Genomic DNA, 16,820 nt, shown 5'->3' on the forward strand with positions numbered 1-16,820 from the left:
GCAAGACCCACTTTTATTTTGGGAAATGGGCAAAGTGGTGGTGCAAGGGGACATAATATCTTATGTGTCAGCCCGAAATAAAATTGCAAAGGGTATTATTACTTTAGAAAAGGCCTTGAACAAAGCCAAGAAGTGCTATAGCGCGCTGCCCAGTCAACTAACTAGGGAACTCTCTTTATTTACCCAAGCAGCTCTTAATTTTTTAGTTTATGATAGCATGAAAAAGTGGCACTTCTACCATAGGTTTAGGCTTTCGCTGATGATAATAAACCTGGTAGACCGTTAGCTAACATTGTTATAACATGGCAGGGTCGCCAACCTATACTGTCCTTCAACCGCAAAGATGGCACAGAGGCATCTAAAATAGAAGATGTCACTCAGGAATTCCTAGATTACTTTGCTAAGACATGTCAGGCGGATGCCATATTCTCTTTAGACTTATTCACAGATTATTTAAACCAATCGGGTCTGCCAAAGTTATCTAGTACTGCTGCCCAAGAATTAAATCGCTCTTTGCAGGTCAAAGAACTACAGAAAGGTATTTTGTGGATGGCAGGTTTAGTTGAATTCTGTTTAGGGTTCTTCTTGATGTCAACCAGATTCTGTATGGAAACTCAGCAGTCCCCCTCATCCAACTATTCTCTACTGTTTGGTTAACATCAAGAAGAACCCTAAACAGAATTCAACTAAACCTGCCATCCACAAAATACCTCCACTTCAAGCAAATTATCCACTCTATGCTAACTTATCTGGGTGTAAAAACCTGGAATGACCTACCAGAAGCAATCAGGAAAGAGACAAACTACACCGCATTCAGAAAAAATCTGAAGACCCACCTCTTTGACAATGAACTGTTTCAGTTTCTGTATAGAACCCCCTACTTCTAGGCCCCTCCCATACTACTTTCCCATTTCCTCTTTGATCTGTCGCCTTGAGCTTTTATAGGTTTGTGCGACTCACAAATGGAAGATTAGATTAGATTAGAATGCTGTTAAAAAGCTATGACTTTGCTCTGGGAGTGGATGGATTTTCCAGTGAATTTTATAGAATGTTAAATCTACAGGTGGGAGAGGGGGGCTTTGATAGAATAGAATTTATTCATTTATTTATTTATTCATTCAATTTTCTATACCGTTCTCCCAGGGGAGCTCAGAACGGTTTATATGCATTTATTCAGGTACTCAAGCAGTTTTTTCCCTCTCTGTCCCAGCAGGCTCACAATCTATCTAACGTACCTGGGGCAACGGGGGATTAAGTGACTTGCCCAGAGTCACAAGGAGCAGCGTGGGTTTGAACCCACAACCCCAGGGTGCGGAGGCTGTTGCTTTAACCACTGCGCCACACTCTCCCTTGAAGAGGGTCAGTTTCCCAAATATGCAAAAGAAGCCTTGATAACTTTACTTTTGAAGCCTGGGAAACCTCAGGAGCAGACAGACTCTTATTACTCAATCTCCCTTATAAATGTAGATTTAAAGCTGCTTGCTAGAATCTCATTATACTTGCCAGTCTTAGTGGGGGAAGATCAGTCGGTATTGAATATTCATAAAGTATTATTGGCCACTTCTTTTAGTCAGGAACACCACATCCCCACTTTGCTATCCATTTTGGACACTGCTAAAGCGTTTGACAATGTAAGTTGGACCATTTTGTTTCATACTTTAGATTATATAGTTATTACTGGATGGATTTGGGCGGCCATTATTGCTTTACATCATGACCCCAAGGCCGCTCTTGTGATTAACAGAATACAATTTGTTTTATCATCCACAAGAAGAAATGCAAAGAGAGGGTAAGGTTGGACTGGATGGATCATTCAGGTCTTTATCTGCCGTCATTTACTATGTTATTTTGAAATTAGAAGACTAAGGCCACATAGAGAAGAGCAGGGCACCTAAATGAAACTTTGGAGGACACAACCCATTAAAGATGAGGCATCTGAAGAAGAATTGGAATAGTGTTCAAGCCAATTAGGAGGATAGGGGAAGAAGGGTTTTGCTAATCCTTCTGGTTCATGTTGGAGCCCCCAAAGAATCCAACTTTCCCCTGCCTTTCATTTGTAAAGAAATGCAATTTCTTTTTTAGCCTATGGAAGAGAAGGCGTGAAGCTGAACTTCATTGAGAGAATCTTTGTTGGTGAACTGACCAGTACTGTCATGTGTGAGGAATGTGAAAATGTGAGTATTGTGCATGAACTAGTCACCCAGTGGCTACTTTTTTTTTTTTCCATTTCACATAGTCTACATGTCATGTTTTTAGTCTGTAAAGTTTATTAGTATACATTCAGGCCCATTTTACATAAAAGTTAAAATAGGAATTGAGATGTTCAGGTTAGGATGGGTCATAGTCGAAAACACGCAGGACAATCGAGCGCCGGACATAAACTTAATTTTAAAGTCTCTGAATGGGGGTTTGGGGAGGGAACCCCCGCAGTTAAGTTAGTACTGTTTGCGCTGCTGTTGAGTGGGGGGGAACCCCATTATAGAGGGAAGAGGCGTTTTTCCATTTTTTTAGGGAAAAACATCAATTTTCTCTGTAATGTGGGTTATCCCAGGACAAGCAGGCAGCATATTCTTAACGCATGGGTGACGTCACCGACGGAGCCCCGGTACGGACCTTTTTAACTAGAAAGTTCTAGTTGGCCGCACTGCGCATGCGCGAGTGCCTTCCCGCCCGACGGAGAAGTGCGTGGTCCCCAGTTTCTTCGTTTCCGCGGAGCAAAGAAGACGCATGTGTTTTCAACGGCCGTTGAAAAACTAATTTTTGCCTTCCCGCTCGCGTATTTTTTCACTTTCTTTCCTTTTTTCTTATCGGTTTCCCTTTATTTTTGTTTTCACAAAAAAAAAAAAAAAAAAAACTCGTCGAGTTTTCCTTATTTTTTCAGGCCGGCCCCGGCGGGGCCTGTTGCCACCATACAGGCCTCCGGATTCAATTTTGTGGAGGCCGTGTTTCCCTTCATGCCCCCTCAACCGGGTTTTAAGAAGTGCCAGCGGTGTGCACGCCCGATCTCTCTCACCGACCCACACAATTGGTGCCTCCAGTGCTTGGGTCCAGAGCATCGGGCTGACACCTGCACCCGCTGTGCTACGCTTAAAAAGCGTACTTTGAAAAATCGGCAGATCCAGCAAAATATTTTGTTTGGTACCGGATCTGCCATGGAACCGGCTGCGACGTCGACGGCACCACAAAAGTCGGCACCGACGACATCGACACCACCGGACCCTTCCTCGGGGTCGTTGGGCCCAGGTAAGCCGGCTAAGAAGCCTCCCACTTCCCTTGAGCGCCCTCCTGCCACGGTTGTGACACCGGCCCTCCCGGCACCGCACCGGCCCCGCAAACGCTCCGCTCCGATCGCGGTGAGTGCCTCATCATCGGCCTCCTCATCGCCGGAGCGTAGAGCGGCACCTATGGTACCGAAGAAGAAAAAAGCGGTACCGGTGCCTCCCTTGGACGACCGCATCGCGGCCATACTCCAAACACAGTTACAGGAGCAGCTGCAACAACAGCTCCAACAACTGTTGCCAGCGTTGCTGGCACCGCACCTTCCGGTACGGAACCGGTCCGAGCCTCACACTGTCCCATCGATGTCGACCCCCTCGGTACCGATTAATACTTCCATGCCTGTGCTCTTGGCAGAAACACCTACAGTACATACCCGTGATGCTGCCGACCCTGTCCGGTCCCAGGAACGACATCGGTCTTCCTCACCCGGTACCGCCTCGGTGCGCTCAGGCAAATCTCTTTCAAAGACCCGCGATGCCGAACCCTCCACACCGATGTCCAAACATACGCACCCCGACGTTAGTGACCCAGATTTGTGGGAAGACTCCCCTCACGGTACCGAGGAGGACGCTTCGTCAACTGACGAAGAACCCTCCATGACCGACACCGTCTCCAAACCAGAGCAATCCTCTTTCTCCAAATTCCTTAGGGAGATGTCAGCAGCTCTTTCCATTCCCTTAGAGTCCGACTCTAAAAAGTCTCAGGCTTTCCTCGATGCCCTAGACTTTGAGCAACCTCCCAAAGAATTTCTGAAGTTGCCCGTCCACGACATCTTACGGGAAACTTTCTATAAAAACTGGGAAGCTCCCCTCACGGTTCCTGGAGCCTCTCGTAAATTGGATAGCTTGTACCGGGTTATTCCAATCCCAGGATTTGATAAGCCTCAATTGCCCCACGAGTCCCTCCTGGTGGAATCTACTTTGAAAAAATCTCAGGGTTCCAGTGTATATGCCTCCACCCCTCCTGGCAGAGAGGGAAAAACCATGGATAAATTTGGTAAGCGCCTTTTCCAAAATGCCATGTTAGCCAATAGAGCCAACAACTACACCTTCCACTTCTCCTTCTACATGAAGCATCTGGTGCAACAGCTCTCCTCCTTACAGAAATACCTTCCTGAACGTAAGGTCCCTCTTTTCCAGCAACATATTTCCAGCCTCCTCCAACTCAGGAAATTCATGGTTCGCTCCATCTACGACTCATTTGAGCTGACCTCTCGCGCATCTGCCATGGCGGTGGCCATGCGACGTTTGGCATGGCTGAGAGTCTCTGACCTGGACATTAACCACAAGGACCGCCTGGCTAACGCACCTTGTCTGGGTGATGAACTCTTCGGAGAGTCCCTGGACTCAACAACCCAGAAACTCTCAGCACATGAGACTAGGTGGGACACTCTGATTAAACCTAAAAAGAAGACTCCACCTGCTCGCACCTACAGACAGCAGTCTTCCTACCAGCGCAGGTTCTCGGCCAGACCTCTCAACCCGCCTCAACAGCAGCCTCGCCGACCTCGTCAACAGCATCAATCTCAGGCTCGCTCACAGTCTCACCAACCTGCCAAGCCTCTCCCTCCATCAAAACCATCTCAGCCCTTTTGACTTTTTCCTCCAGGGCATAGCCAGTCTCCCATCATCTTTTCACCTCAACCAGTCCATTGTGTTGCCTGTCTTTTTCCCTAAACCCCATTCTCATCCTGGGGAACAGGCGTTGCACACGCTGGATTGTAAGCGTGCCCTTGCATACTACCTTGACCCTACCAGGGCTCACCGCTCGTCCCCTCAGCTCTTTCTGACCTTCGATCCTAACCGTCTAGGTCGTCCTGTCTCTAAACGGACGCTTTCCAACTGGCTTGCTGCCTGTATTGCGTTCTGTTATGCTCGAGCCGGTCTCTCACTGGAAGGTGCTGTCACGGCCCACAGGGTCAGAGCTATGGCTGCTTCTGTGGCTTTCCTCCGTTCCACGCCCATCGAGGAAATCTGCAAGGCTGCCACTTGGTCCTCAGTTCACACGTTCACTACTCACTACTGTCTGGATGCCTTCTCCAGACGGGATGGACACTTCGGCCAATCTGTGTTACAAAATTTATTTTCCTAATGGCCAACCATCCCTCCTCCCTCTCTGTTAGCTTGGAGGTCACCCATGCGTTAAGAATATGCTGCCTGCTTGTCCTGGGATAAAGCACAGTTACTTACCGTAACAGGTGTTATCCAGGGACAGCAGGCAGATATTCTTACGTCCCACCCTCCTCCCCGGGTTGGCTTCTTAGCTGGCTTATCTTAACTGGGGACCACGCTCTCCTCCGTCGGGCGGGAAGGCACTCGCGCATGCATGGTGCGGCCAACTAGAACTTCTTAGCTGGCTTATCTTAACTGGGGACCACGCTCTCCTCCGTCGGGCGGGAAGGCACTCGCGCATGCATGGTGCGGCCAACTAGAACTTTCTAGTTAAAAAGGTCCGTACCGGGGCTCCGTCGGTGACGTCACCCATGCGTTAAGAATATCTGCCTGCTGTCCCTGGATAACACCTGTTACGGTAAGTAACTGTGCTTTCCCCCCCCACACATACACACCCCCTCAGAGCACTTTAAAATTAAGTTTAAGTCCGGCGCACTATGGTCCTGCTCTGTATTATTGGCGCTCAATTGTCCTGCGCGTTTTTGTCCAGTCACCGGTTAGGACATATAGGTACATGTTATTTCTTTGCATATGCAATGGGAGCAGCCATTTTACAAATGAAACAAATTGAAAAAATAATTGGTACAAAATTGACTCCTTCCATTTCTAAGTGGTGAGGTTTCCACATGTAGTCTGCCCATTAGAAGCCTATACAAACCTAAAGGTAGAAATGGAATTAAATAGAATTAGGGGGTAATTTAAGAAAGGGCATTAAGCACATTGGCATGTGTTAACTGCTAAGAACGCCCATAAGACTATAATGGATGCACTTAACGCCCTTTCATGACCTACCCCCTTAGTCTCTTAACAACTTGTGTAGAATCCTGGCTGAAATAAGCTCTTTTAAAAAATCTGTGTGCACCTCTGAGGTGGAGCAAAACACAACAGGAACATTTTTTTTTCTTTAATTATTTATTTAGAATAACAATTTACATGTACACTCTTGTTTTAGTAATTCAGAGTACAGAAAAACACAATAACAAATTGTTATGCAGATCATATATAACCACTCTTCCTTAAACCTCAATAATTGAAGGGGTGGGAACATAAGATGAGAATATCAAAAAGAAAAAGGAAGAACAATAGAAAAGGCCATAACCTAATTACAGTGTTCCCCCGGTCATTTGCGGTTCGCGGTCCCAGTCATTCGCAGTATTTTGCGACTGCCGACCAGAAGAGGACAGCTGGAGAGGCAGGAGAGAGCAGCTGGAGCACTGGCGAGTGAAGGAAATCACTCGCTGTATGCTCCAACCGCCTCTTCCTGCACTAAAGTCGGGCCTTGCCAATCAGGAGCTGTGTGTCAGGTGGCACTCTTGTGCGAGCCACTATTGAACTTAACATTTATGCATCAATCAAAGTGAAAGTGTTGTCGCTCTCACAAGAGTAATTTGCAATATCTTGCTGCTGGCTAGCAAACCTGCTGGTCGCCTTTTTGCTGCATCTCTTCCCCATTCATCCAGTCCTTAAACACTTTGGACTGCCAGCGGTAGATGTAGATGAGAAAGTTTAATCCTTAATAAAGTTCCCCCGACCTTGAGAAAGATTGGCGAAACGCGTCGGGAAGGGGAACCTGCAATGACAAAAGCTAAGTTTAATTGAACAATAAGTTATTTTGAATATAAATAAAATTGAATAAATTTGGATATAAATAAGAGTAACGGTACAAAGTAAAGTTATAAAGGGAAAGCTATAAAGGGAATAATGAAGAATACCACTGCTACCAATTTTGAATGAAATGGTGGAATCTGAATTCCCAGATAGCTGTTCTTAGAGTGTTTAAGGACTGGATGAATTTGATATATAAGTGAGTCAGAGAGGTTGGGAAGAGGCATCTCTTCCCCAGCATCTTCTCCCTTTATTTCTCTCCCCCCCCCATGTATGCGTCTACCTTAAATTTATTGTAAAAGTTGCCGGGCGGCAGCAACACCTCACATTGCTGCCCTGCTGCCAGACCCAATGCCTTCTCTCCACTTTGTCCCTCCCCAATGAAAAAAGGAAGTTATCAGAGTGGGCTGCAGTTTCCCCTAGTCTTTAATTTTTAATGGCATAGAAATCGATCCACTTGTACCCGTTTTACTCCACTCAGGATTTTGTAGACTTCAATCATTCATCCCCTCGGCCGTCTCTTTTCCAAACTGAAGAGCCTGAAGTAAATGCTGCTTTGTTTTACCTTATTGGAATGACTACGAGATGGCATTGTATGTTCCAAAAACAGACAATATTTTTTATTGTTAGTATAAAGACTTACACAATTACAGCAACAAAGGCATAGCAGAAAGAAATATATTGTCAGTTCAGAATATGCAATGGAGAGTAGCTTACACCCATATGCCGAGCAGGGGGCTAGCATGTCCCTGCTGGCATACCCAAGTGAATTCCTCTCTGGTTTTACCTATGATGCGTGGATTGTTATATAGAGAAATTCTTCCTTTGTTTCAAAAAGCACATCCCCGAACTCTGGTCATGTACTTCCCTATTGGTTCAAAAATGTTTACCTAACTATTCCTCCCCCTAGTCCACACCTCTCTCACTTCCCCCCCCCCCCCAGGAGGGGGGCCCGAGCATAAACAGACAATTCTTGGTGAACTTTCTTCTTCCAGCTCTGAGATCCTTATCACCTTGCAGATGCTAATTTGTGGTTTTACAATTCTGTGCATCTTCAGGATGGCATCCTTGTAGATATGCAGAAAGTTGGCAAGGGTGACCTCCAGCATCCCAGCTGTGCTTGGTTGCCATAACTTGCTTCAGAGACAGGCAGCAAATGTCCAGCTTGGGTAAGAGTTCTGTCTTGGTATCAGGCTCCTACGTCTCTTACTCCTCTTTCATCCTGCAGGGAATGTTGCTTGTTATAAATGTTTTATGGCTTTCCAGGGTACCTGGCATATGTGAAGTCATACAGCACTGATAACAGCTCAGCAGAACCTTGGAGAAGTATCCTCCCAGCAGGGAATGGCAGCTGGGTTAGCATTTCAAAGGATACATGTGTTCACAGATAGCAAGGTACAGGCTGGGCCAGGCTGTGGGAAAATATATGTTAAAAATGTCTGTAGTGTCCAGCATACACAAGTGAGGCCAGTATGTCCAGTTTATCCATGTGTATGTCCAGGTTATCCATCTCAAGCCCTAACCTCTTTAGTCTAGTTCCACCCACTTTATCATCTTGGCTCACTCTTCTTTGAACCTTTTCTAATGCCATTATATCTTTTTTGAGATAAGGAGACCAGAACTGAACGCAATACTCAAGGTGAGGTCGCACCATTGAGCGATACAGAGGCATTATAACATTCTTAGTCTTGTTTGCCATCCCTTTTCTAATAATTCCTAGTTTTTTTGGCTAGCGCCACACATTGGGTGGTAGGTTTCAGTGTATTGTCTACAATGATACCCAGATCTTTTTCTTGGACGCTGACCTCCAAAGTGGACCCTATGATTTGGGTAACTATGATTTGGGTTATTCTTCCCAATATGATTTATATTGACAGATTTTTTACTGGGGGACGTGGTGTTAACCAGATAGCACGTCCCCAATTCCACACACCATCTGGTTAATGGTGGCTTAATGCATGAGCCCTTAGGAGGTGGTATGTGCCCTTGTGTTAATATTTATCATATATGCATGCTATGCAAACATTAGTGTGCAACCTGAAAAAAAAAAATCTTTGACATGCCCTGTATCTTGGGAACGCTAGAAGTGGACTTAGCGCATGGGAAAAAGTCCCACGTTAGCATATGCTGTAGTGCTCTTTAGTAGATATACACCTAGGTCTTGTTGCATGAAAAAGGACCTGTGGTAAAATAACACATCTTAATGACAGTCCATGTTACTACATTCCTAAAGGCTCCTTTTACTAAGGTGCGCTAGCGTTTAGCGCACGCAGGATATTACCGCATGCTACACTGCACGCTACGTGGCTAGAACTAACACCAGCTGAATGCTTTGCCGCGCGAGCTATTTCGCATGTTAATGCCCTAACGTAGCTTAGTAAAAGGAGCCCTAAACGTTATAAATCTCTATCTGAGTGGTGGGGGTGGGTGGGAGGGGGCGGTTTAAGAAGTAGTTTGCAATGGTACGTCATTAACCCAGGTACATTAGATAGATTGTGAGCCCATTGGGACAGATAGGGAAAAATGTTTTGAGTACCTGAATAAATTCATGTAAACTATTCTGAGCTCCCCTAGGAGAACGGTATAGAAAATTGAATAAATAAATAAATGAAATGTAGTAGTCAAATTTCTGCTGTATTATTAACTCCTTGCACAGTGAAACAAAACTGAAAAAGCCTTTCAAAGGTAATCTAACTTTAAAAAATGTGTAACAGTTCTCCATTAGATCTAAAGGGGTTTTTTCCCCATTAAGTAAGAAGATATTTTACTATTTATGAGGTGTAGAAAACGCTGTCGCTTACTTTATGGCTACTGAGAATAAGAGTTACTGTAAGATTGAGAGAATGGCTGTCCTTTGTTCTGTGTGTGCTCAGGTTGTTCTTCCAAGAGATGCATATAAGCTGGGCATCTGGAAGAGATTCCTCCTGGGTTTTAAAACAGACAGCGGGATTGCATTTCCTAGACTTGTGCAACTGCTGACAAGAGGAATGTTTTGGGCTCTAAAACATCTGAAATTTTTCCCAAAAATTTCTTGGCATTGGCAGTCATGCCCTTTGGAATCCACACTAAATATGTGCCCTTTCTCCACTGAGGTTGGGATGGCCGGCACTGTTGGACATATGAAACTTGTAAGGCCATGAGTTTATTCTACCCCCCCCTCTTTGTACTGAGCCATCTGGTAACAAGGGCTTTAGGGGGCTCATTTAATCTTGTATGGTGTATAGTCACACAAAATAGCCAGGCTGCTTAAAACTGTGGATATGCAAGATATACATGTTTTAAAATAAATAAAATAAAGGGGCATTAGGAACAAGGAAACCATAGTCCTGGTTTTAAAAAAGGTTTGTACAAGTTCCTGGAAGAAAAGTCCATTGTCTGCTATTGAGACAGACATGGGGGAAGCCACTGCTTGCGCTGGATCGGTGGCATGGAATGCTGCTGCTATTTGGGTTTTTGACAAGTACTTGTGACTTGAATTGGCCTCTGTGAAGATGGGATACTAGGCTAGATGGATCATTGGTTGGATCCAGTAAGGCTGTTCTTATGTCCTTACTCAGGGAAGTAATTTCTGTTTCTCTTTTTTCTTCCCCTGCTGAAAATTGAAGATTTCTACTGTAAAGGAACCTTTCATTGACCTCTCACTTCCGATTATAGAGGAGAGGGTAAGAACATTTATTTTTTAAGTGGCTAAAATGGGCAAGGTTAGAAAAATAAATGATGATGCAAAAAGAAAAACATTTTAAAAATCTTGCCTTTGGAATTCAAGATCCATCAACAACATATTGATTAGAAATACAAACACTGGAAACTGCTGAACCAAAAAAACGATAGAAGGGTAATTATTTCAGAGGACAACAAGGCGATACACTAATTGGGAAAGCTAAAAGTATGCTTGGTTGAATAAGGATAAGTAACAGCTGGAAAAAGAAGGTAATATTGCCTCCATGTATAGGCCATGCCTTTGTAAGGACATTGAGTGATTGCTTATAGTTTAGAGAAGAAATGAGATGTATTTGATGATGAAATATAGTAGAACCATTTACAATTGAATGGAGGAAAAATCATGAGCTGGGTGGTTTCTATTTCCTGTCTAACTTGATTCTTTTTTTTTTTTTTTTAAAGTTCTTTATTCATTTTAAATTTCTTACATCAAGTGATAAATATATAATACATATAATTTTCAATATACACTTGAATATCCATCAATATATATTTTAATACAAACATATATAAAAACCCCTTTTGCAATAAATTATAAATCATCTGTTATTATAATATTGTACCCACCCTAACCCCTATTATATGATCTATCCTTGTGCTATGATATCTGATCTTTAGAAAAAAGAGCCAATGGTCCCCAGATTTTATTAAATTTTTTAATATGACCATGTTGTAACGCTATTGCTTTTTCCATCTTATATATATGGCAAATAGAATTCCACCAAAAAGTGAAATTTAATTTTGTGTGATCTTTCCAGTTTTGAGTAATTTGTTGTATGGCGACCCCTGTTAATATCAATAAAAGTTTATTATTGTTTGCTGATATTGGACTCTGTGTTCTCATTGCTGTTCCAAATAAAATTGTGTCATATGTAAGTCCAACATGATTTTCTAATAATATATTAATTTGGGGCCAAATTGTTTTCCAAAAGGCATTTATACAGGGACAAAAATAGATTAAATGATCTAATGTCCCAATTTCTACCTTACAATGCCAGCATCTATTAGATTTAGAACTATCTATTTTTTGTAACCGAGTAGGGGTCCATAAAACTCTATGTAATAAAAACAACCATGTTTGACTCATAGATGCTGACATTGTAGTATGTATTCTCCAGGACCAAAATTTTTGCCATTGAGTTGCAGAAATTGTCTGTCCTATCTCAATACTCCAAATGTCCCTAAGTCCTGTTCTTTTTTTTTTTTATTTAAAAATCCATATAATAATTTATACCATTTTGCGGCTTGGTGTCCCAAAAAATCTGCCTGAAAGCAAAGGATTTGCAAACTATATTGAGTATTAAGATTCTTCCATTCAGGGAACCCTTCCTGGATGGCCTGCTTCAATTGCATCCATTTAAAATATTGTGTTATGTTCAATCCAAATTTCTGTTGCAATTGTGAAAAACTAAGCATGGATCCATTTACTATAACATCATTTAAAGATCGTATACCTGCAATTATCCATTGCTTCCATATTATTTTGAATCCACCAATTTTGATCCTGGAGTTTACCCAAATGGATTGATTTAACGATTTAGTTATTGGATCTGTTGTAATATTACTAATAAATCTTAATGTTTTCCATGTATCTAATAAAATTCTGTGATCTTTATATCTCTTGGGCATTGTTATACTTATAAGATGTTCCGGATATAATGGAAACAAGAGTCGCCATTCTAAATATAACCAGTCTGGTACATTCTCCATGAGGTCTGGGAGGATCCAATACATACCCTGTCTTAAAATATAGGCTTGATGATACCTATAAAAATTTGGAAAATTTACCCCTCCCTCTCTAATTGTTTTTTGTAATGTTGCTAAAGCGATTCTTGGCCTTTTCCCAAACCAAACAAATTTTGTAAGTATTCTATTTAATTTTTTATAAAATGACCCCTGAAAAAATATCGGAATCATACTCATTTGATAACAAACCACAGGTAAGATCATCATTTTTATTGTTTGAACTCTTCCCCACCATGAAAGATGTAAAGGATTCCATTGCTCGCACATTTCTGTTATTTTTTTTAATAGAATTTTTTCATTTTCTGTTACTGTATCATCAATTGTATTTTTAATAACAATTCCTAAATATTTTATTCCTTCCTCTTTCCATTGGAATGAATATGAATCAAATAATCCTTTGGTACAATGGACATTAATTGGAAGAACTTCAGATTTTTCCCAATTTATTTTGTATCCAGAAAATTTACCAAATTTATCTAATAAATTTAATAAACATGGAATGGTATCTTCCGGTTTCCTCAAATATAAAAGAATATCATCTGCATATGCAGATAATTTATATTCCCAATTTGAAAATGTGATCCCCTTTATTCCCTTAGTTTGATTTATTGCAATTAATAAGGGTTCAAGAACAATATCAAAAAGTAAGGGAGATAAAGGACAACCTTGTCTAACCCCCCGTAACAAGTTAAATCTTTCTGAAATGTTATTATTTATATTTAATCTTGCTCCAGGAGAGCTATACAATGTTTGAATCATTTTAATAAAAAAGGGACCTATTCCAAACCATTTTAAAGCTTGATACATAAATTTCCACTCCACTCTATCAAATGCTTTCTCTGCATCTAACGATATTAAGAAAGCTGGTTCATTCATAGTTTTCGCTAAGTTTAAAGAATGAAGTGCCAGTCTGGTATTATGTGAGGAATGTCTTTTAGCAACGAATCCTGTTTGGTGTACATCTATAATAAAAGGAAGAGCTTTTGCCAATCTTAATGCTAATACTTTAGCAAGCAATTTTTCATCTACATTCAACAATGATATGGGCCTGTAGTTTGAAACCAATGTAGGATCCCTGTTTGGTTTTGGTAAGACAATAATTACAGAATCTGCCATAGTACCTGATATATTTTCATTATGTATCTGATATTGATATAAATTTAATAAATAAGGCAATATAATATTTTGAAATGTTTTATAAAATTCAACAGTATATCCATCTCCACCTGGAGCGGATCCAACTCTAAGAGATTTCAATGCTAGTTCTATTTCTTTTAATGATATATGTTCTTCTAAACTTCCTTTTATATGTTCTGGAATATTTGGTCCAATAAATGAATTTAAAAACTCTAAGCCATCTTGTTCTTTATTTTCACAAGAATCTGAAGTATATAGACTCTTATAAAAATCAAGAAATTGTTTTACAATATCTTTAGTGCTGGTGTGTGTATTACCTTTTGTATCTTTTATTGCAATAATTTTAGTTTTTCTTTTTTTGCTTTAAGAAAATTTGCTAGCATTTTTCCAGCTTTATTTGAGTTTCCATAATATCTAAATTGCTGACAGAACATTTCTTTTCTAACAAATTGTGAAGAGAGTTCATTATATTTAGTTTTAACTTTTAATAGTTTTTGTAATACTACATTTTCCCATTTAATAATTAATTTTTTTTCTAATAATTTAATTTCTTCCTCTAATTCCATAAATTGTTTTTTAAGCTGTTTTTTCATAAAAGCCGAATATGATATAATGTTTCCTCTCATTGTCGCTTTACAAGCATCCCATATAATTTCAATATTCATATTATCTGTGCTATTAATTTGAAAAAACTCTTTCATCTTTACTTTTAGGTCTGTTACAAAATTTTCATCAGCAAGTAAGGCATTATCAAATTTCCAAATTGATGTAAAATTTGTTTTTATATCATTTTTTAGATCAATCCACACACCAGCATGATCAGAAATTATAATGGGATCAATAACTGCTTTCATAACTTTTTGTGCTAAATTACTAGAAACAAATATATAATCAATTCTTGAAAATGATTTATGGACCTGAGAACAAAAAGAATATTCCTGATCATTAAAATGAAGAATACGCCATATATCTACCAAATCACAAGATTGTATCAAATTTTCTAGCCCTAATGATTTTATAATTTTACTAGGTTTCTTATCCAAAATAGGATCCATAACAGCATTGAAATCTCCAGCTACTATCAAATTTGAAGTAGCCAATGGTAGTAATATCTGTTGAATTTTTTTAAAAAACTCCATTTGATTTGAATTAGGAGCATATAAATTAAATAAGTCCAGGGTTGTATTTCCCATTATCATTTTGATATGTACCCATCTTCCTAATGGATCAATTTTTATAAGTTTAAAATCAGCAGTACATTTCTTATTAATAAGTATGGCTACTCCTGCCTTTTTCCCTAAGGCAGGAGCAAAAAAACATTTAGATACCCATCCCCCAATTAGTTTATTAGATTCATTCCCTGTAAGATGTGTCTCTTGCATGAAATAAATATCCGCATTTTGCTTGTGAAGGAAACCTAAAATTTTTTTTCTTTTTACTGGGTGATTCAGACCATTGACGTTAATGGAAAAAATTTTAATTGTCATTTAATAATTTGAGTAAAATTAAATATCTTCTTAATAATAAAATTTTGATCAGATATCTGCACTTTTCTTTAATTATTCTAGATTTAATTATTAATTTTCCCCTCTTCTTATTCCCATCCCCCACCCCTCCCTCCCTTTTAATTAAAAATTGTGTATACTTGGTAGCACGCATCTTAAGTCGATAATAAAGCACTCCATAAGACCTGTTCTTATTGTATTCTATAAATTAAAACATTTGTTATTTAAATGAAATATAATATAATTTAGCCATGTTACACACATATATATATATATATATAATATTCAAAGCATATTATATTGTTAATTTATCTAAATTGTTATATTTGTAATAAATATATATCAATAAATAATCCCTTATTTGTTTTATTTTAAATAATATGGGAATTCAATGATATATAATTAAGTATTTTATGATCAAAAAATCCCCCTCCTATGGAGGAACCCACCGTAAAAGCACATCTCGATTTCACATATATATTTCTTTTACTTTTATGTTAGTTGAATCCAGAAGAGAGAATAATTTCAATACACACTCATTTCCTTCAAGTATATCTCAGTCCACCTTTATTCTTGATTGTAGTTTTCTATTCCGTTTTGAATTTTCATTTTCTCTTCTTTTCTTCTTTTTCCAATGTATGTAGTTCTTCTCTTTATATGATCAATACGATGCAACAACAAGATCTGTCCATAAGTTCAACGGTTATACAAAAGTCTTTCTTTATAGTTCCGGTGTCTGCTCTGTCCATCACATGCAGTTCCCTCGCTTTGACATCTGGGAATCTGAGTCTTTATTCTCTCCTCTGTATCTAATGTTATATATGTTCGAGATGCACCCCCACTGCGCATCCCCCCATGGAGGAAGATCTTTACTTTATATTGTATTAAATTAATTAAAATTATAAAGTAGTCTTTCAAATATTTTCTATTTTTCTAAAAATGAAAATCATTTATCTGAAAATTATTAATTAATATTGAATGTTCCTGAACATCTTTCCTTATAAATTCATTCTTTAATATTATATTATATTTTCCTTTAATACATTCATATCTTTCTTTAATAAACTTAGTTCATGTTTAAAACATTCACTTATTCCCTTAATAGAAGTTTTTTTTTTTTTTTTTTTTTGGAATTTTAATTTCATTTGAATTCCATTTTTGAATATCGTTAGTGTAGAATATTTGAATTGAATTGAATATATTACATTCTATATCTTTTTTTCCAAATCAATTTATAATACCTTTTTATCAAATTAGTTATTTAACTATATTCAGTTATCTATATATAGGAACTAAAATATGATAAACAATTTAAGAAGACATTGGTACTTCCTGGTTTTGAATAAATTTTTCTAATTTCTCTGGATCATTGAAAGATAAAGTTTTGTTTCCAATTGTCACTTTCATAGTAGCAGGGTATACCAATCCAAACTTTGCTCCTAATTCTCTCAGCTTTGGTCTTAAATCCAATAACTTCTTTCTTTTTACAGCTGTATTTTTTGCGAAATCCGGCACTAGATGTATAAAAGCATCCTGATACTTCAAATCTTTATTTTTCTTGGCCAGTTGTAATATTTCTATGGCCTGTTGGTGTCGCAATAGTTTAAAAATAAAAGGTCTTGGTCCTTGCTGGTTTACTGCTCTTTTTAACGGCACT

General features: G+C 39.3%; 1 protein-coding gene across 20 annotated transcripts in view; it reads left to right on the forward strand.

The window, feature by feature from the left end:
- The window catches only part of USP45 (ubiquitin specific peptidase 45), a 314,718-nt gene that overhangs the window by 202,251 nt on the left and 95,647 nt on the right, over positions 1 to 16,820 (forward strand). For 17 of the 20 annotated variants that reach the window (XR_004538801.1, XR_004538800.1, XR_004538803.1 and 14 more), the window contains 2 exons: positions 2,083 to 2,174; positions 10,661 to 10,717. Coding sequence is in view for 12 of the 20 variants with exons in the window: in XM_033938032.1 (XP_033793923.1) it covers positions 2,083 to 2,174; positions 10,661 to 10,717 (149 nt within the window). In the remaining 8 variants the exon portion in view is untranslated. Of the gene's footprint in view, positions 1 to 2,082; positions 2,175 to 10,660; positions 10,779 to 16,820 lie in introns of those variants that run through there. The other 3 variants (XR_004538804.1, XR_004538802.1, XR_004538806.1) reach the window with 3 other exon arrangements.

This window comes from Geotrypetes seraphini, chromosome 3, assembly GCF_902459505.1.
Source record: "Geotrypetes seraphini chromosome 3, aGeoSer1.1, whole genome shotgun sequence".
Classification (NCBI taxonomy): Eukaryota; Metazoa; Chordata; class Amphibia; order Gymnophiona; family Dermophiidae; genus Geotrypetes; species Geotrypetes seraphini.